General features: G+C 40.4%; 1 protein-coding gene across 2 annotated transcripts in view; it reads left to right on the forward strand.

Annotated features, from left to right (window-relative positions):
- Positions 1-22289, forward strand: part of unc13bb (unc-13 homolog Bb (C. elegans)) — an 86545-nt gene that overhangs the window by 30760 nt on the left and 33496 nt on the right. For both annotated transcript variants that reach the window (XM_079582551.1, XM_079582552.1), the window contains exons 3-8: positions 820-919; positions 3943-4060; positions 5584-5707; positions 7022-7095; positions 7185-7242; positions 9797-10010. In XM_079582551.1, the coding sequence (XP_079438677.1) occupies positions 820-919; positions 3943-4060; positions 5584-5707; positions 7022-7095; positions 7185-7242; positions 9797-10010 (688 nt within the window). The remainder of the gene's footprint in view (positions 1-819; positions 920-3942; positions 4061-5583; positions 5708-7021; positions 7096-7184; positions 7243-9796; positions 10011-22289) is intronic.

Below are 22289 nucleotides of genomic sequence, written 5' to 3' on the forward strand. Positions count from 1 at the left end.
GCTGCATAATGCTTGTGGAGGTTGGAGTCCTGGTGTAGTTGGTTGTACTTTAGGACCATGTGGCACGTTATCATCTTGACATCAGGGCATTTCACGTAGCTTGGTAGTACTTTAAAGGTTGTATATTTTGTGAGGTAGTACTTGGTGAAAATTGCGTGAACCAGAGTCCCAGAATTCTCCTGTGTCTGTAAACAGATCATTTGCATTTTAAAGGCGAGTCTGTGAACATTAGCCCTCCTGCATTTTTCACTCCTTGAAATACTTGGGCACTCTAGCATTAGTATTTCTTGTTTTGTAGCAAGTTTTCTCACAAGAAAGGGAACTAGGTAAGTTAAAATGGTTAGTTGTGAATGATGTGCTCCTTAACGTTTTTTAACGTTTTCATAAAATCTTGACATTTCATGGGAATAAGTGTGATGTTTACACCAAGTAGCATCATTTCTGGGTTAACAATGTACAAAAACAACAGCTGTTGGTTATTAGCAGGATGCGATCTGTAGTGCAGGCAGTGTGAGCAGTTCAGTGAGACTGTCTGGGCTTTAACAGAGGACACCAACATCCGCAAGTGGGGGCAAGTATTTTGAGCTGGCCAAATACAAAATCAAACCAAACCAAACTGCTCGATTTCTCGTGAGGCTCAACACTGGGGATTAACAGGGTCAGTTTGCCGGGACGGTCTTGGCCTGTCGAGGGGGAGGGACACTAAGCCCTTTTCACTTTCACTGCTCACTGCTGATATACACTAACAGGCTGGCTGTATTTGACCTGTTGAAATGTTTGAATTGACTTCTTTATTTGGCTTTCCTTATCTTTTTTCAGATAAATTCAACACCTATGTGACGCTGAAGGTGCAGAATGTCAAAAGCACAACCATCACAGTGCGGGGAGACCAGCCAGGTTGGGAGCAGGATTTTATGTTGTAAGTAATTCATCTTTTTAACACTTCCTTATATTTTTTAAAGATATTGAAGATATGCATTTACTATTATGATTTACCTTCCATGCAATGTCTCCCTGGTGCAGTGTTTTAATGGAATTCTGACTGTGGTGAACTATGGATTTGTGTTTTAATATTAATTTTAAAAACCTCACGTTTGCCGTGACCAGCATACACAGGCGGTGAATACAAGCCAATTTAATTGCTTGTTTTCAGTGCAGATGTGTTAGAGGACCGAGCACTCGCATTGATAATGAAAACTTTGCCATTGTGAAACACAGCTCGAGCACAGCACATGTTACGGTGCCAGTGCGGTTTGCCTCTGTTCTTCAAGGCTAGCGGGCCCCGGATTCAATTCCCGGCCAACGGGGCCTTTCTGTGTGGCGTGTGCATGTTCTCCCCGTGTCTCTGTAGGTTTCCTTCTTGTACTCCGGTTTCCCCTACCACTAAAAACATTACAAACATGTAATTTAGGCAGAAATGGGAGTAATTCTAAAGCGTTCACATACATATTCCTCCCACTATAGTGTTATCATTTTCTTGAACTTCTGATTATGAATAATGAATAATGCAGTATAAAACATCAATCATGTGCCATTTGTTGTATAATGTTTGGATTAGGAAGGGTTTTATTTTGTCACGAGATTTATTTAAAGGACGACACAAATCACGGACATCTGACTTTCATCTTATTTTATTGTAATTAATTTTAATCTATATCATTTCAATCTATCAATCAAAGTGTATTTCTTGAGCACTTTAAACAACACTTGGCAGACCAAAGTTCTTTGCATAAAAAACAAGAAAACTTCAAAAGTCAACAATGATAATCTAAGTAAACTCTTCTATCAAGTCTACAAAGATGTAATGTGGACTTCCGAGCACTGTGGTTCATGTCCCGCTTGTAATCCACTGTTTTAATTTCCTCCTCCCGTTACTTTCCAGTGAAAGGTATCTATGGCGACGGGAGAGCCACGACGTTGTTGGACGTGTGTCATTGTTTGTCTTTTGTGATCTCTGGTTGCAACACTGTTTGTTTTTCCGCACATTCATCATTCGACTGTCCATTAATGATGCCTCTACTATTGCATTCACAATCAGATCAGCATTTCCAGCTGCTGCCCCAGCACCATTTCAACTACTAGTTTTCAAAGAAATTGTATTTTAGGGATTAGATGAACAGTTAAATCCATCCACATACATTTCATGGTGAAATGTATATGGATGATGTCATATTGTTAACACGTTCTAGCATCTGCCGAACATGTGTTTGTTAAATGTGTCGAAAAGTCTCCTATGGAAAAATGTTGCACATAATCAGTTTTGTTATAACACTAAAAACAATGCATCTGGTTTGTCCAATGCTTTTGTTATGTCCATACACACAAATAAATAAAATCTTTCTTTTTTATGGTTCTAGATACATTGTATATAAATATTAGAGAATAAGTACCACCACAACTCCACAACAAGGATGAGAGAATGAACTATTTCGATTCATTGTGAAATGAATTGACAGATAATATCTTTGAATCTTTGAAAAATGTGTTGTTTCGGTACCAGTGTTAAAGCTGCTGTAAAGGCTGTGGTCCTGAATCTGCAGCGGCTCCGGTCTACAGGTTTACCGTAGTGTTCTGGTGAACATGCAGGCTAGAGCCGCAACAGATCCAGGGCCGCAGACTCACGGCCTCCTTTGTGGTGATCAGACCTGACTCAGCCATCAAATCTGATGCTCTTTAAATTGAATACCAATACCGATATTGAATATCGGATCGGTACATTCCTACCCTCTACAAGCCTTTCTTTTTATGTAAAATTCACAATCATTTGGGGTGATCAAAGTTATTTAAAATTCCTGAATAAAATGTAATATTGGATCATTAGTGAATGTAATGGTAGTGAAATTTAGACACTGTCATGAATTTACCCATTAACAGAGTGGGAGAGGAATTTGCAAATGTTACTTTTAAAGATTTTTATAATTTTTTTGGCTTGCGATTCCACAGAGTCTGCACTGCAATCCAAATTTGAGTTGTTTTGACTAGATTTCGTTGGGCATTTGACCCAGATTACTTCACCTGTTCTGAGATGTTTCTGACTCGTTTCCATCCACTTTATTTCAGGTCATTTTCTTTGCCAATGGGGCAAGAAAATTGGTCTTATCCTATTGGCAGTTTTCCTTCCTTTTTGCAGGCGAGAATACCTTCGAACTGGTCTGAAAGGTCATCAAACTAGCAAAATAAACCGGGTCAGATCAGGGGAAAAAAAGTCTAAATTAAACGCTCAAAACAAGATACATTTCCTCAATTTAAGTCATTTCAGCCAATGCTTGATCTTTACTTTTTGTAGTCAATATCATGAATGCTTTCTATGTATAAGGACTATTTACTTTTAGTCAGATTTTTAGCTTAAAATTACGATAATTATTTATATTTTGCTGTTTTATTAGTTGATTTTTGTGGCTCGGACAAAATAAATTCCCTGTGTTTGTTCTCTTTTGGTGACATTTTCTGAAAGCTTTTTGAGTACGCACCTGCACTTGTGTCAATTAGCTGTCCTCTTTGATTATCTTTCCTCTCATCCCCCCTTTGTTAGCATTAGTCGTGGTCGGCTGAGAGGAGAATATGCAAATTACACCACGCTGCTCTATTCAATGTAGATATGCCATTTCACTGCCATCGTCCCACTGCCTTTGAGCCTTATGAATACCATGCTGAATGACAAAACAAAGGGGGGTATGAAGTACAATGGCTTATTTGCGGCAAAAATAGGAAGCATGTGTCATCAGTTTCAGTGTGACAGTAATTATGTAGAATTTTCTGGATCTTTGAGAAATGTAAATGGGACACGGGAACTTTTTTGTTTTATAATTTTGATAACAATGCGTATGACTGTTGAGGTAGTCCATGTATCATATGTATCTTGACTTTTCCGTGCTATAAACTGGACAGAGTGTATCAATCTCTTGTGCGAACCTTGATTGTGTTGTTTGCCTTTTTGTACAGTGAGATCAACCGTTTGGACTTGGGGCTCATTGTGGAAGTATGGAACAAAGGCCTGATCTGGGACACAATGGTGGGGACTGCCTGGGTGCCACTGAAGAGCGTTCGACAGTCAGAGCAGGTGTGATCATGAGCCTGCTCACCCACCAGTTTTTATTTGCCCACAAAACATGTTTTCTTTTGTTGTTACATTCCAACATAATGAAATGTACAACACCACAATATGAAAAGAAACAAACAGTGAAACCAAAAACTGGTTCAACGCACCGATCAGACAAGACCGCTCATTCTTAGATTTCACGTGTTTCCTGTCAGTGGATATTCCGTTGAAAACTACACAGTGTAGCTTCACTCTAAACCCTGCTTTAAATGTGATTCGTGGCTACACAACAGCTCTGGATGCACTGCTCAAAGTCCCCACTCTATCCCATTCCCTTTGCACCTGCCGGGTCTAGCTGTTTGCTGACCGCTGTGTGTAACTGAACAAAACCATCATGGAGCTAGCTAAACCATTAAAGGGATACTTCAGGATTTTTTTTTACATAGGGCCTCATTTCCTAGTGTTGTTGATTTCTGGAGATTTTTCTTTTTTTATTCATGCAGTCCTTATATTTGAAGAGTTTAGCGGTGCTAGGCTAGTGCTGGGCTAGCACATGTCTATGGTAACTAGTAGCCTGCATTAAAAACCTCTTCAAAATCATGGGGTCGTCCTCCAAACGTTGCCATATCTGATTTGTAGAAAGCTCCTTTGTGAATTCCACTAATGCCGGCCGCAGGTAAACAAACTACTGTAGATCCGGTAACCTAGCAGATCACTCCGCCGCTGCGTAGCTTAACCAGGAAGCTGATGCTGTTCAAAGATAAGTTCTTTTAAATGCAAAATGGTTGTATTTCAAAAAAGTCAACACTGACATTTATATTGGTAGTGTTATAAGTGATTTGCCTCAGGTGCACTGTGCTTGGGTCAGACTGTTTTTAATGCAGGCTACTAGTTACCATAGACATGCACTAGCTTAGCGCCACTAAACTCTTCAAACATAGGGACTGCATAAATAAAAAAATAAAAAAAATCTCCAGAAATCAACCATACTCTGGATCACTAGGTAGTGAGGCCCTATGTCAAAAATCCTGAAATATCCCTTTAAGACAGCGGTTCTCAACTGGGAGGCTGTCAGGACCCACCATAATCCTAGAATGGCAGCTCTCGACCCAAGTAAGAACTGAATAACAACGTGGATAACATGTAAAATTGCTGTATTTTCCCACAAAAAAATGGATCATGGAATAAACCTATAAACTTGAAATTATAACCAAAATCATTTTTACTGTTTCAGATGTTTCTACACGTTATCTATAGTATATTATATATATCAATATATAGTATATTGAAAGAAATAATACCTTGAAAAGGCTTATCACCCACCTTAGGGTTCCGACCCACCACTTGAGAACCACTGCTTTAAGACAAAAGCACAAAGGTTCAGTTAAGACCATGTGATCGGTATCGGCTGATCAAAATGTTAGTATTTGGCCTCAAAAAGCCTGATCAGTGCACCTCTGATTTTGATTACCTGCCTGACCAACCTTTAATGATCAAACGTTTTTGCATATTCCCTTCTCCCCTATTATTCTACTGACACATAGGAGGGCACAGGAGACTGGATCTACTTGGATTCAGAGGTTCTGATGAAGGCGGATGAAATCTATGGAACTAAGAACCCCACACCGCACCGAGTCCTGCTGGATACTCGCTTTGAGCTGCCTTTTGGTAAGAAACCAAAATTGGCATTACCCACAATTGCGATGTTGTTTTCTTCCTTTAGTTTGTTATATTCTACACAAATTCCAATTTTTTTTTGCCATAAGCATCTGGAAATGCTACGCCTGGGTGAGTTTATTGGGGAACAATTTATAAATTACCTTGTACCATTAGTATATCATGGTCACTGGAGACCATCTTTATACCTTCTAAAAAGTAAAATAGAAATGTATACTCTATTTTACTCCTGCATCCACTAAAAGCAAATGTTTTTAAAATGCACAGTATAGAGCAGGGAAAAAAAGCACCTGTTTTTGATCTATGTTGCAGATCCACATTCTCTAATGCAATTGTATGTTGTTTTTTTTTTCCCTGTGTGGGAGTTGCTTTGTTATTAACTTATGGATCCTAAATGTGATCATCAGCGGATATATGTCCATGGTTAATACAGTTAACAACAATTTCGTTTTTTCTTTTGCTATACCTAAGTTTTTCTTTTATGTCATGTGTAAAAAAAAGAAGAAGAAAAAAACGAGAAATATATAGCCAAGAAACCAAGTCCATACAATTACTACTACTGTAAATTGCAATTTTTTTTTATGTCACCAATAAAATACATTTTATTTTTCCTTTATCCCAATTGGAGAATACTGAATGGTCAGTTTTGCTATGTTTTGTTGCTATAGCTTTGGTTAATTTCCTTTAATTTGTCAGTTTGCACACTAAAACCTCTTCTGTCCATCTGCGCAGTGCAGCAAAGAGTGATAAAAAAGAATCCGACTTGAAGTGGGGTCTGTGTCCACTGCGTGAGGGTCTGACCCTGTTAGAACAGACCTTTTATAGTGGCAGGAGGTCGTTCAGCTGCACCGCCAGAGCTTTTCATTTAGGCCATGTGCTGGGTCTCTTTGAAGCCCAGGCTTGTTTGTAAGTGGCCTTTAATGTGTATCCACTGCAAAGACCAGAGCTGTGGAGAGACTTGCCGCCATTGAACTGTAATTATATGTAAAGTAAGTACAATGAGTCATGCTGTCGAGAGCCTTGTAGGGAATGCGGTCTTCTATACATGAAATATACAGTATATAGCAGAGGAAACTGGAAAATTGGAAAAATCATCTTAAAATGCACTCTGGTGATTGAATTATTACAAATGCATTTTACATTTTTTACAATTTAACTGTTTTATTGCGATATGTGATGTTATTGGTTTCCATTTATGCTATTTTAAATGCAGCATCAAAAGATCCACATTGTGACATGAAAACTAAACTGAAATATATGTACAACTAGATGGCTTTATTTCATGTTTTTTCTCTTTCTATCTAGATATTCCAGATGACGAGGCCCAGTATTGGACAGGAAAGCTTGAACAAATAAATACAATGACAATTCACGACGAGGTGAAGTCCATTTTCTGACACTGAGATTTTCTGACACATTCGGTTCATTATTTGTTTATCATGAATGAAAATGTTCTTCTTCTTGACAGTATCCTCTACAAGATGACATCCAGCACCACTCGCTCCCATTTGCGGCCTCTCAATGCTGTGAGTTTCACTGTAATTATAACATATGCCTCAAGATGGAGCTATTTTCCTTTCCATGGGCTTTTATTATGGTTTCCTTTGTTGTTTTGCCTAACAGTTACACGCCTTATCAGAGATGGAAATCACACTTGCTTAAACAGCTTTCTTAAGACCTCACAAATTATATGTTCAGTGTTTTCAACTCTAATTGTGACTGACTGCGTTCCCTTGTCTCCCCTCAAATGAAAATGCAGTACATTGGTATTTTACTTCTCACTTGTATCATCTGCACTTCCACCAGGCAACTATTTTGGATGGACTGGCCCACTCAGTATGTAACAATATTATACCGCAATATAATTTACCCCTGCTCAATCCTTCAGCATGTCCTTATTTTATCCAAACTATTCCACTTGTGTTTTTGTATTTTTTAATTGATCTTGCTTATCCCTATATCCAATCCATCAACGGCTTTTTTGAATTTTGTATTAATGTCGAATGTTTCAAATAATATTATGAGAACTATGTTAAGGATAGTAATGTCCACCCAAAGATCTTAATACGAACAATGTTATACAATTTCACTGTTATTCCTTTATAGATGTTAATGATTTAAGTGTAAATTGGGGCAAATTCTTCCAGGTAGTTCATTTTTAACACAAGGGTTGATTAAAGATGCACTCGGACAAGCAGCATGGCTTTAAATTGACTAGTGTTTATTATAAAGCTACATCTTGTAACAATAAATTGTGGTGAGATTATTTGAAAGTTAAATGGCCGTGGTTAGTAAAAGGCAAAGGCTGTTCGTAATGTTTTTGATCAGTCTATGAACAGTCTGATACACATGTGATTTTTGAACAAACTTGTTTAGTCTTTTTGACATGTTAATGCTACTGGGCATGTTTAAAATGTGCTCTGTGATCTGTGTTTAAAATTTAAAGCATAAATCAGGGGTGGCGAACACATAAACTCATAAATTGCATAAATCAGCGGTGGTGAACACGCAGCTCTTGGCAATCAGAGTACGGCTTTTTGCATGACTGGATATGTTGAATAAAATGCGTCTCTTTGCGTTAGAATTGGTACATATTATCCATAAACTGTAAGAGTCTTAAAGAATCAGGCCTAGGAAGGGAGGGCTCAGTGGGCAGGGCCCCACACTAAACAAAAAAGGTCAAAATAAGGATTGATGAATTGATAAAATGCTGTCCCAGTAAGAGCAGAACAGCAGAAAATGTCTGTTTATTTAATTGATTTCAGTTTTGGTGAGGAGTAAAACATTATATCTTAATACAGTTATTGAAAAGAAAAGGGCCAGGTATAAAGTTGCAGTTTATTGTGATTAAATACAATGATCACCTTATATTTAATCACAATAAACTACCAGCCCTGGATCTCGCTGATGTGGCTCTTCACAGCTTGTCGGCTCTTGGTCTCTGACTAGTTAGCCACCCCTGGCATAAATCGTAAATCTAGGCGTAGTCACGAATGCAATTTTTCCTGAAAAATATGAAGCAGATGTGGGTCGATAATTGTCTAGTGCAGTGGTTCCCAAACTGTGGTTAGTGTACTTCTGGGGTACCAGTGACGTACTGTGAGGTTTACGACCACAGTCCACATTGTGCCAATGTGTGGCACAGACATAGCGCCTCCTTCACATGAGGCAGAACAATACAAATCACAATTTAAAGTAAAAACAAAGTGAAGTATTGTGCATGTGCCAGATTCCTTAATCAGATGATAAAAAAGAGCTTTATTGTGTTTATTTAGATTGTACACGCGCTGCCTGCCCTGACTGGCATATGTAGGGCAACGCAAGATGCAAAAAAGTAAATAATTTAACAATAAAAATGTGATGCAAATGTACCCATTACTGGGATGACATATTTCCATGAAAATCACCAGACATACTGTAAGTCATAGCAGTTCCAGCAGAAGCCCAGTGAGGTTTATCAACAGCACAATAATGCCATTTAGAGAGGAGGTCGTCCTTATGCACCACGGCAGTGCCCACTCCTTCAACCCACTCACTGCCCGTCCTCCTCACTCACACCCAGACTGAATAAGCTAAGGAAGAGTCCAGTTTTCAACCAGTGTCAAACATTTCTTTTCACAGATTTGTAGGCATGGTAACGGGATGTTTTTATATTGTTATTACCAGTCAAGACTACTTTGTTTAATTGTGAAAAGCATGTTTGAAATCATTATAATAATGGAGATGTTGAGAAGATATTATTAGACGTGTGCTCCATTCGCTGACTGTACTTTTAGGTGCATGGGTTCTGGTCACCTAAAAGCCAGGAGGTACACAGCTCTGAAAAGTTTGGGAACCACTGGTTCAGTGGTTATGTCTCCTGCATGTTTGCAGACTTAACAGTGCTCTGCCAGAGTCATGGGTCCAACTCTCCGCTCTGACAATGTGATAAATGCCTCTTCCCACTCTTCACATCTTTCACCCCATGTTGTCCTGTCAAATTAAACCTACCGATTGACTCAAAGATTCTATCAAGCAGACATAGTAAATGTTTTCTTATTTGTATACACATGTTATAAAACAATAATAACAATCTTTCAGCATTGGATGACCAAGACAGTGCTGTGGATGACCGTGACAGTGACTACCGCAGTGAGACCAGCAACAGCCTGCCACCTCGCTACCACACCACGGCACAGCCCAACTCCTCCATGCACCAGTACCCCATGAGCCTACGTCCTCCGCACCACCCTGACTCTTGTGCAGACTCCATTCACAGCTTTGATTTGGACTACAGGGACCACAGAGGAAGCAGGTAGACAGAATCCTCAACTAAATCCCTCAACTGAGTTGGTTTAACTTTTCCAATAAATTACAGTAAATTTTACTCTAAAACTGTGACTAAATCTCCAGATACGGAATTTTGTCAGCTTTGCCAAGAGAAGGAGTGAGTCGTATACACTCCAGTATCCAAACGTACAATGAAACAGTCTGAATGGAATTGATTCGTTCCAATCCAAGACTATCATACAATTCAAAATCAATATGGGAACTCAATAAACTAGTCTAGTCCTTTGCACAAGCTGGAGCAGATCCATTACAGATTTAGTATTTAGTATAATTTTTTAAAATTAAAACTAAAAACATATTGCTTAAAACTACGCTGTTTTTTTGTAAAGACTATGAATGCAAACATTTATTTTTATTTACATACACAAAAGTACATATAGAACGCTTTAAAGTTTGACCTTTGTTTATTTATATTGAACTTACTGCTAAGAGACCAGCTTTGATTAGATAACGAAATGATGATGACAAAAATTCTCAAACATCCAGGATGATCCTTAAACAGACAGACAATTATGGACAATGATTGGGATAACAAATTAGCTTATTTCAAAGACACTGCTGTTACAGCATTACTTACTCTGTGCTTTAGCATAATGCTTTTGTGGACGGATACGTTGCTCCAGATAAGCAAGCCGTAAGAATGAGTCATAAAATGTTACATTAGATGTGTGTTATGTTTTCATAATCTGCAGAAAGCAGATTCTTTTGCATATGATAGTTAAAGGAATTAGGCCACTGTTTTTACATACTGAGATATATTCTTACCTTAGCTTTGACGAGTTCTATAGGACCTGTCTGGTCTTCCCCCGTGCCTTCTATCACGTAAACACAGCGCAGACGGCGTTAGCATTTAGCCTCTCCCTCTCTCCTCTATAGCTCCCAAACAGGTCAAGATAGAAGCAACAAGCTCTTCCACGTCCCTATTTAAATATGGTTACGTGAAGTGTTCCACTACAAAGTATAATTACACAAAATTAAACAATGTGGATTTTCTAAGCGGATAAAAGGGGGAACTATATTGTAAGGCGTAATAATACCAGGAGTAGTTCGAAATCCGCGCAGTAATCTTCACTTTACTGCGCAGTAATATCTTCACTTTACTGTGGGGATGCCAAACTACTCCTTACACGCCTTACATTATAGTTCCCCCTTTTATCGGCTTAGAAAATCCACATTGTTTAATTTTGTGTAATTATACTTTGTAGTGTAACACTTCACGTAACCATATTTAAAAACGTGGAAGAGCTTGGTAGCTTCTATCTTGACCTGTTTTGGAGCTATAGTGGAGAGAGGGAGAGGCTAAATGCTAACGCCGTCTGCGCTGTGTTTACGTGATAGAAGGCACGGGTGAAGACCAGACAGGTCCTAAAGAACTCGTCAAAGCTAAGGTAAGAACATATCTCAGTATGTAAAAACGGTGGCCTATTCCTTTAATTCATGTTGCTGTTCATGTTACATGTCCTTCTTTTTACTTCTTTTTTTTGCATGATTCTTCCATTATTTGTCACTATGCTGCTGATAATTCACTCTTGACTTGCTTTTCTTTGAATTTTCTTTATTTGTGCTTTTCCTTTTTTCTCTCCTGTCATTTCCTTATACTTTTCCATTTCCTCCATGATTACCTTGCCATTTTAGTTCAATAAATCAGAAAGGACGAGTTCGAATTATACCCGTGGACTCTGGCATGGGCTTTGAAGAATGGGAAAGAAAATACAAGAGACAAGGGAAGCCACAGCTTAGTGACTTCTTCGATGATGAGGAAGACAGTGTCATTCTCCGAATGGGAAGTCCATACTCGGTGCCTTCACACAAGTCAATCCATCAGAGTACTCAACGAAATCTCCATGGCATGTACCCTGAAGGCTATGACACTATAGATCGGCGTGTAAGAAAAAATATTCGAGATACAGGAGGATTTTGTCAAACTGAGGTGGACAAAATGAAAGAGGAGACATTTTCACCAGAGTCAGCTTTGTCCCATGAAAGGAGTGGTGAGCTTTTCATGAAGCAGTTAGTGGAAATGCATGAAGAAGAGGAGCGTATGACGTCTTGCCTCACACCTTATCAAGATGGATTACTTTATAAAACAAGGATGTGGGCTAAAAATGACCTGGACAATACCTTGGAGAATTATGTAACATATAAAAGACAAGAAGATGCAAGACGGAGGGCACAGTTTGAGTTTGATTTGGATAATCTGGATGATCCCCATTACAATCTAGATTCCGATGAAGATGTTGAAGATTTTAATGACATATACCCAGAGAGTATGAGGCTTTCCAAAGTTAGGTATAATTCATCTTACAGCAGTGTTTTGGATAATGCCCAAAGGTTTCGAGAACGGAAGTGCAGAAAGTCTAAACTCGGTGACTGGGCTCCTGAAGCGATGCTCTCTCCGGTAGAGGAACCCATTGAGGAATTTGTAGACCCTATGGATGAACTTCAGTGTCTGGTTGAAACAGTTTCTGAATATCTAGCAGAAAAAGAGGAGGAAATTAGTCGCTATGGATCACTTCCCAAGTCAAACAAATCCAGGTTGTCGTCTTTGGGGAGCTACCGAACAGAATCTTTTAGTGATGACCCACATAATTTGAAACAACCTAGAAAGGATACAAATTCTCAAAATTCTGAGCAAGCCATATCAGGGGTCAAGAGCGCAATGAGTTCTTTATTTAGTTCCCTTACTGACAAAGTTGGCAGCAGCAAGCAGCCGACAACATCTCTGGAAACAGCACCTCCGCAAGCCACCGAGTCACAACCGTCTGGGATTACCAAACTGTTCTCTTTTATTCCAAAATCAAAGAAGCCAGCACCTGTTGCAGTGGTTTCACCTGTAGAATCAGAAAAGAACTTTGCTTACTTGCCTTACCATCCTCATAATACCAACTTGCAAGGTATTATTAACAAACCAAATGACCCTGTGACAACAAGTGGCTATACGATATCACTAGAGACTCCCTCAAAGCCTCAAAATGTACAAAGAAGTTTAGTAATGGAAAAATTAAATCCGTTAAAACTTTTTTCAAGTGATGATAACCAATCTTCACAAGATCAACCAGCATCAGAGCAGACCTTACAAAGGAACGGCCATAGCGCTTATCGAGAAGAATATCCAAAACACGAAGGCACAAATATGAGAAATAAGCCTACCAATAGAAATGTTTTGTCGGATGAAAATATATATGGAAAGCAAAATCCAGCAACCTATTTACAAAATGCTCCTGCTGAGTCAGTAAAATCAACACATGAGAAAACGGGTATATTTGGTTCTTTCTCAAAATCATTAAGTGCACTGATAGCACCCTCAGCTCCTGTCCCATCTCAGGGTCCTCCGCCAGTTATAGTCTATCCAGTGTTTGATTCCACAGAAAATAAAGGGCCACAAAAACCCGAAGATGGGTCTTTAAGTAGTAAATTAAAATTGCCTTTCCTTTCATCTGAAAATGTCTCTACTCAACAATCTTCTAAGGCCGAGGGAGGCATGTTGTCAGGATTTCTAAAGTTTGCCTCCAATGAAGATGTTAGTGCCTCCAAAAAACTTGAAAAGCCCATGCAATTGCATCAAGGTACCACACATGTCCATGTAAGTCAGTCTTCTGCCCCCCAGCAAAGCACAGAAAAGGGCTGGTTTTCAAACATATTCAACCCAACTCCTGATCCCCCTCATGCAAACCCAAATTCAGAAAGTAGGCAACATGTTCAGAACAAAATGCCACTACCTTCCCAGTCAAACCAAGCACATCAGAGGCCAATTACAGCACCACCTCCAAGTCAGCAGAAACAAACTCTGCCAGATTCTCAAGGCTTTATGTCCAGTCTTCTAAAAGGCAGTTCAAGTGATGCCAAGTCAAGTGCGAGTTCTAATCAGCCTAGCCCAGGGGGATTACTGTCTGGGTTGCTAAGATTTGGTTCCACAAGCGATCTGTCCAGTAACTCCAATGTCCAGTCACCTCATCAGCCTTTGTCGAGCAACCAACCTGGAAGCCACCATCATCAACAAGTACCAAATCGAGTATCTTCACCACAAAATGTTAATACCTCTCAGGCCACATCTGGGGGATTTCTTACAGGACTTTTGAAGTTATCTTCAACAGAAAACATACCTCAAAATGTCCGTGCTACCGAAACTGTGCATCAGGGTAACGTTGCTGCTGGTCCCCCAAGAACTTCTCAAACTCCCCAAGCTCAGTCTCAAGGGTTTTTCTCTGGATTACTCAAATTTTCTGCTTCCGAAGATAATAAGCAAACAGTTCAGGACACAGCCAATGCTCAAAATGTAGCAAGCCAAGGCTCCACTAGCCATAACAAAACGCCAAGAGCTCAAATTTACCCACAGGAGACAAGCAAGCCAAGCATGAGCCGACAGCAGACAGTCCCACCACAGCGAACACAATCCCAGCGAAGTGGCGTTTTAACAGGTCTTTTTAAATTTTCTTCAGCTGACAGCGTTAGCACTCAGCAATTTGAGCAAACTCATGACATATCACAAAGTAAATCAAATTATGACCAGCAACAGGTTCCAAAAGACAATATCACTTCAGTTCAATATCAGCGAGAAAACATTCTATCCCAACAAAAAAGTGAAGGTGGTGGGTTACTGTCTAGTCTACGGAAGACGTCATCCGAAGCAGTAGGTCACCTTCCACAGCCCGAAATGTTTCGGAAGACAGAAGAAATCAGACATCATCAGATAGCTAAAGAACAATCATCCAACCAGTCAGGGGTGTTTTCCGAATTATTCAACAAGATAACAAAATCTACAGAAAACATTGACTCATTGACTAATTCACAACTATCTACTCCTAACGAGATAAGCACACACACCAGCGTTCAAAGAAACAAAGCTATTCAGCAAAACAATGCCCCTGTTCAACAGATATTGCGAGAAGATACTGTGGAAAGAGTCACATCCAGACCAGCACAGCAAGGGTTTTTATCTGGACTGTTTCACAAAAAGGAATTTGAGCAAGTTAGTAATCAAAGAAAAGATGAAATATCAGGTCAAGCCACTGAGCAAAGGACTCAGTCAAAGGGCACATCTTCTGAGTCTGTTGGGCTGAGAAATGCAACCTCAGATGCCAGAGGAAATAGCAACCAATCCACAACTTTCCCTGTCCCCCCAGGTCGTAGTAGACATGCTTTCATTAGGACACCTGTGTCAATCGATGCAGAAAGTTTAGACCTTAGAACTTCTGCCACATTTGCAAGATCTCTGCAAAGTCAAGCCACATATTCTTCAGTTAGCGCAGGAAATCTTTCCCAGTTATATGGCCCTCAAATTATTGAACCAGTTCCATCAGTTGCGTATAGCACAGGTAATATTCAAAGTCTTTTGTCTGAACTTTCAAATGTAACTATGTGGCCACATGGTCCCCTCAGCACATCATCTCTTGCTGGAAGTTCTAGAAGTCAGCTGTCCCCATCTGTAATCAGCCCATACGATGAATACCATTGGATAAATCAAAGTACACTTTGGCAACAGTTTCAAAGTGAGGCAATTGATTCTCAGTTGAACATAGAAAACCAACAGCACAGACAGAGTTGGGTTGGAGTCTCACCACATAGTTCTATGCACTACAGTTCATCAGACCAACAAATCTCTCACTCGGCCCCATGGCAAGGCATTTATCAACAACCACAATCTGTCTGCTATAGTGAAAGTGATGAATATCAAAAGAAAAGACTATGGAATAGTTATCAAGAATTGGGTAAAATAGAATTGGAAGAAGGTGCACTGAATCTAACTAATAAACAAGGCAATGCAACATTGAGTAACTGTAACTATGGTAGCACCTATAGTCTTAATGGTGTATCGTATCATGAAGGTTACTACGAGGAGAATGCACCCAGTTTGTCTTATTCAGCTAACTGGCCATATGGAATAGACAATTCAGTTTTGCCCAATGTTGATATAAACCATGAGAGGCACTTAAATAGACAAGTGCTTTCTGAGACTGATGACTCAAAGTATCTTGAAGACATTGAATGGTATCAACAATGGCTTTCTTTGTTGGAACAAGGCATGTGGTGGCCAGCTGAAGATGGTGACTGTGGCTACTTTGTTTACACAGATCATGAGTATATTTATGCTTTACTTTCTGATGCTGCTGGTCAAAATGTATATGTATGTGCTCCTGAAGGAGAGATTTGGGGAACCTCCCACACAATGGATTACTTGCCCAGTGCTTGGCTACACAATGAGATGGTGATGGTCTGTGGCTTTAAAATCCCTCTTTTCAATGAGGATGAGCTTCTCTGGATGCCCGGTCAAGATCAGAACCATTTGCAACTCCTCAATGCTCCCCTAGATCTATCTGCTGCATATAGGAAAGGAAATCAGATCATGAATTTAAACCTTAGACAATTTTCTGAAATGTTTGAAAATTCATTTGCCTTTCAAGGACATCAAAGTGTTGACATTTCGTCTTACAGGTTAAACAAAGTAAGAATGGATCCCAGAGAGCCTTATTTGTATCAAGACCAAGATGTTCTTGACCTTTCCTGTCATAATAGAGAGACACTTTGGAACAGCCAAGAAATTAAGTCGTTTTTTGCTCAAAAGGTTGCTGTGTCTCTAAACTCGACCCCTTCTGGCCTTACTAGTCATCAGTCTCTTTACAAATGTTATCAGCCAAGCCAGCGCAGGCGTTCCTCAACAGGCGTATCAGTAAAGCATGTCGATAATGTATCAGAAGAGGAATGGAGAAAGAGAGTTGCACCAGTAAAAGAACAGCCAAATCGCCAATCATTTTTGAGCCAACAATCAAAAGTGGAGCTAAGTAAAGCAAATTCATCTGCCAATACAAACACAACACAAAACATTTTTTCTTCAGGATTTCAAAATCTTAGGTCCAAGATAATGAATGACACAAAAACAAGCATTCCTCAAGCAGAAGCTACCCAACCACAGCCAAAACAGGGTAGAATTTTGCCTACTCCACCAACAACATCTCAAGTTAGCCAACCCAATACATTTTCACAAAGAACACGCTTGGCACGTCAAACAACCATGGCTCAACAAGCTGCTCCTCCATCAGGAACAACAACTTTACAATCAAAAGATTTGATGAATAAACCTGAGGGGCTCCAGAGTGACAAAACACAGGAAAAGCCTCCTGAACAACCACAAACAGGTTTTATGAGTTTTCTGAAAACAGCTGTTGGAATTGAAGAACCTAAGATAGATATACATTCTCCTCAAACAGCTCCACAAACAAGCATCAGTGCATCTTCAACAGAAACTTCAACTACAAACAAAGAAGCTACCAATGTTCCTAATATTTTTGGATCAATTAGCAGCTTATTTAGTACCGAGCCTCCACCATCACAAAAAAATCAGATGAAACCAAGTGTCACCGAAGGAGCGCTGGCTTCATCTTCTAGACCAAAAGGCATACAGAGACAACATACAATGGATCAAAGTGGTATGGCCCATAGTCAACCTCCAAATAAAAGTGTATCACAAGTACTCCCTCCTACTTCAGTCAGCAATGTGCCAACGCACTCTCAAACAATGCCACAGGTTAATCAACAAAAACATGATACTGCTCCTAAACAATCTGCAGGACTTTTTGGCTTTTCTTTAGGTGAAATGCTGACTGGATCAACAGTTGGTCAAGTTACCCCTACGCCGCATACTTCTACACCAGGAGCAACTTCACAAGAGGGTTCCATTGGTAAAAGTATACTATCAATATTTAGTGGACCTGACACCCCCCAGACTGAGCTTAAAACATCGCAGAATCAAACACCGCAACCTGGTGCACCTCCGCAACCCCCTCAACAAGAATCACTTGGAAAAAGTTTACTATCTCTTTTTGGTGCACCATCTCCAACTCAACCTCCGCCTCCGGCTAAATCTAATGTTGAAGCACAACCACAGAGGACTGTCCCTCCAAAAGAACCCCCAAATACAGGATTTCTTTCCATGTTTGGTTCTCCCAGCACCCAACAGGCTCAAGGTAATACAGGATCCTTTCTAGGTGGTATTTTGGCTGGCTCATCCAGTTCAAGTGAAAGCCCAAAGAAAGGATTGTTTTCAGTATTTAGTGATTCAACACCTCAACAACCCCCAAAACCTTCCCCTCAGCAAACACAAGCCAAGCCCCAAACACAACCTCAAAACACGCAAGCCCAATCTCAACCACAGGACCATTCAGCTACATCTGTACTTGGAGGGCTATTTGGTGGATTGTCTAGCTCAACTGAAACAAAATCATTATTTTCAATGTTCGGTGCTCCTGCCACTTCGACAACCATTGGGACGACAGTACAATCAAAAGTGTCTGTTTCTCCAGGAACTATTCATACCCCACTTGTATCGTCTTCCACAAACAGTAATTCACCCAGTTCTGTGCTTGTTACTGAAAGAAAGCAAGATAGTTCACAACAGCAAAATGCTTCTTTACTGCCATCTGTTTCTGCAGGTGAAGTCCCTGGAAAAACGTCTACCAATGATGTGTTAAGTGAACTTCCAAACAAAGATGGTATCATATCTACTGAGGCACAAAAAAGCCTGTCTACAGCCGACTCCCATCCTGTGACAAAAGATGCAGATAATAAAACAGCCACTGCAGAGCCCTCCGTGCACATTACACCATCTGGTCAGACACCTCTCAATAGTGAATCAGCACAAAAGCCTCAGTCAACCTCATCTGGTTCAGGCTCCACTACAGACTCTAATGCTAATCAATCCGGTCCTCCCCCAACAGTAACTACAGCAGGAGCTACAGGAGACCCAACAGCAAAAAGTATTCCCTCCGTTCTTGGGTTTACTCCTCAGTCTTCACCTCAACTTGGTGGTTCACTGCTGGGTAAAATGTTTGGAGGGTCAGCACCAACGCAAACTGCAGCTCCTCAGACAGGCTCATTGCTTAGTGGTTTATTTGGAGGGCCACCTGCCAAAACAGGAGAAACTCAGACGGGTACATCTTTACTTGGAGGGTTGTTTGGAGGACCTACCCCACAGGCAGAGGGACCACAAACTACAGGATCCATTTTAGGTAGTGTCTTTAGTGGATCATCAGCTCCATCCAATTCAGCATCTCAAAATACCAGCTCCATATTAGGAGGTTTATTTGGTCCATCACTGCCTCAAACAAATACTGCACCATCTGGCACCTCTCTCTTGAGTGGTATTCTACCTGGATCATCAGTGTCTAATGAGACACCTGGCAGAAGCATTATGTCTGTATTTGGTGGAATTACTTCACCTGCAACAACATCTACAACAGCACCAAAACCTAATGGCAACAATGTTAGTTCCACATCTGTGTCTGAAACTCATCCTAAAGTTACATCTTGCATTCAAAATTCAACTCCAACTCTTCCAGAATCCTCTTCAGTCAATATGTCAGTGTCTTCTGCTAAGGACACAATACTGATACGGCAACCTCAACAAAGTCATGATGGTCATGATAAGACTGAGAACGCTAGTGCTAATTGTCTGGATGTTGACAAGGCTGATCATGATAAGACTGAGAACACTACTGCTAATTGTCTAGATGCTGACAAGGCTGATCATGATAAGACTGAGAACACTACTGCTAATTGTCCAAATGTTGACAAGGTTGCCTCACCAGCAGATATTTTGTCCAAAGAGACTGAAAATGCAGAGCAACGTTCAAGTTCTGAGATTACTGAGAATAAAATGCCACCTAAAGAAGAAGAAAGTACAAAGGGCACAGTGGCGCAAGAACAGCAAAAACCTGTGGAACTTGAGAAATCTGTTCTGGACTCTTCAGCTGATAAAGTTGCAGGATTTGTTTCTTCACTGTTTGGTGCACCACCAGCTCCTGCTAGTGGTCCTCAGCAACAGCAAACCAGAGCGCCCCCTAGTCAAACTGGACCTTCATTACTGGGAGGTATATTTGGAGGACCAACAAACCAATCATCAACTCCCCAGACCGGGGGGTCATTACTTGGAGGCTTATTTGGCTCTGCTCCACAATCCAGTCCTCAAACCAGTACATCAAACCTTGGCGGATCAGTATTAGGTGGTATGTTCGGAGGTAGTTCAACATCCAAGCCTGGAAGTACACCATCTGGTGGGTCAATACTTGGAGGAATGTTTGGAGGAACTGCACCTAATACATCACCACAGTCTGGTGGTTCTATCCTTGGAGGAATGTTTAGTGGTGTTACAGCTCAAACACAGACTGGAACACAGTCAGCACCATCTCTACTAGGAGGCATTGGTGGGTCCTTCTTTGGTGGCATAGGACAACAAACTAAACCACCAGAACAAGTACCTGCAAAAATTGTGACAAGTGACACACCGGCTCAGAATAAACCTGAAAGTGTGGCATCAAAAACGGCTCCATCTCTCATCTCTGAGACGACTGTGCATAACCTGGACTCAACAGTTTCGAGTAGCCCTCAAGTCCAGTCAGCTAGTGAACCAGATAAACTACTTGATTCAGAAGTGGACTCCTCAATAACCACATCCACTTTGAAAACCTCTGTGGTTGATCTTACACATGAGATACATGGTGGTGAAAAAGAAAAGTCTGCTCTCCAGGAAGAAGTACAACAAGATAAACCTAGTACCATGAATACAGATACTGAAAGTAAAGACCCCAGTAAAGCTACCCCAGATGTGGGACAAACTAATGAACAGACTTCTGTCAATGCTGAAACATCCCAAACTACATCTCTGTTTGGTTTGATTACTACATCAGGTGAAACTGGAAAATCAATTGGATCCTTATTTTCTCAGGCCACTGCTCCATCACTTTCAACTGAGCAAGGCAGTGGTCTCTTTTCTGGGTTTAAGTCTCTGTCTGGAAGTCTATTTCAAGATGATAAAAAAGGCACTGGAAAACAAGAACCCTCAAATACGTCATTATTTGGAGCAAAGTTAGGTTTTCCTTGGCAGACAGAGCCCCAACAAACTCAAGAGGGCAAAGGCTTAGTAAAAGCTGACCAGCCAACACACACTCTAGAAAAGAAACAAACAGCTGCTGGTCAAAAAACAGAACCGGTAGGTTTATCAGGTAACATAGAAACACCCAATATTTGCATCTCCACTCCTGAAGTAGAGCCTTCAGCCTCCCTATCTCCCAATGAAAAGGACAACCTTGTAGAAACACACCCCGATACAGGTCTTACCTCTGGAGCTCAGCTGGACAACCAGTTGAAGAAGGAGCTGTTAAATGCAAGGCTAGTAAAATCATAATAAATGACAATCATTTAAACCATTCATAACCATTCAAACTCCCCTGTCCAGCTCTGCAGTCCATTTATAGATTTGGAATTAGTAGCTATTGTGTGTGTTTGTCTTAGTATGTTGTATGTCTGAGTGTCTTGTATATTTCACTCCTACAATTAAGCTCAAAATCCTGGGGAAAAAAATGGAATATCAAAACTAATTAACATTCTCTATTTAAACCTTATAAAAAGCCTTTCTTATAATTTATTGATAAAGGCTTTTTAGAGGATATAAATAGAGAATTTTGATGTAAGATTAGAACTTTATTGATCTCACAATGGAGAAATTCACTTAATACGGCAGTTCAAGAACACTTAGGGGGTGCAAATAGTCAGGAATACTGTATATGCAATCTCTATTCCCCAAAGCAAAAAGCACCTTTCTTACCAAAAAAAGCATTTCCTTCCTGAGCACTATACAGTTTTATGGAAAGCTCAAAATCCTGTGTAAATTGTATGTAGTCCTGTAGTAAAAAATTCCAACAAATTGACATGTTGAGATCACAGACTCCATGGTTGAGACTTAGGCTGTTTTCACACAGGAGCGCCTTGCGGGTCGAGCCGAGACCACCCTAGTTTCAACTGCATGTACTCAAAGTTAGTTCTGTCCGCACACGCACCTGCGCCAGACTCGCACCATCAGCCACATAACAACATTCAGCTGGTCGCTCAACTTGACAACGGGAATAAGTCATTGTCATTCCCATGACAATGGGAATGCGCCAACAACACGCGTACACACTTCCCTAATGTTATGTGGTGGTCACTCCTCTCCCTTGTGGTTAAATACAGTGAGGCTGATACGCAAATGCACTTTAATCGGCTCATAAAGAGGAAAGTTTTACTGTAGCAGGAAGAGAAAGACGGGAAAGACAGCCCTTGATGATTTAAAGTTGATCCATTTTGACTCGTCAAAGCAGTAATCCAAAAATCCTCATGCAGCGTGTATTCATTCTTTCTTCATGCAAATAAGAGGCGTCTAAGAAACAGTAGTTCGGCCCGAGGTCGGCCGCCTTCACAGTTTAGACCTGCCTAA

Source organism: Gobius niger (assembly GCF_951799975.1).
Source record: "Gobius niger genome assembly, chromosome: 2".
Classification (NCBI taxonomy): domain Eukaryota; kingdom Metazoa; phylum Chordata; class Actinopteri; order Gobiiformes; family Gobiidae; genus Gobius; species Gobius niger.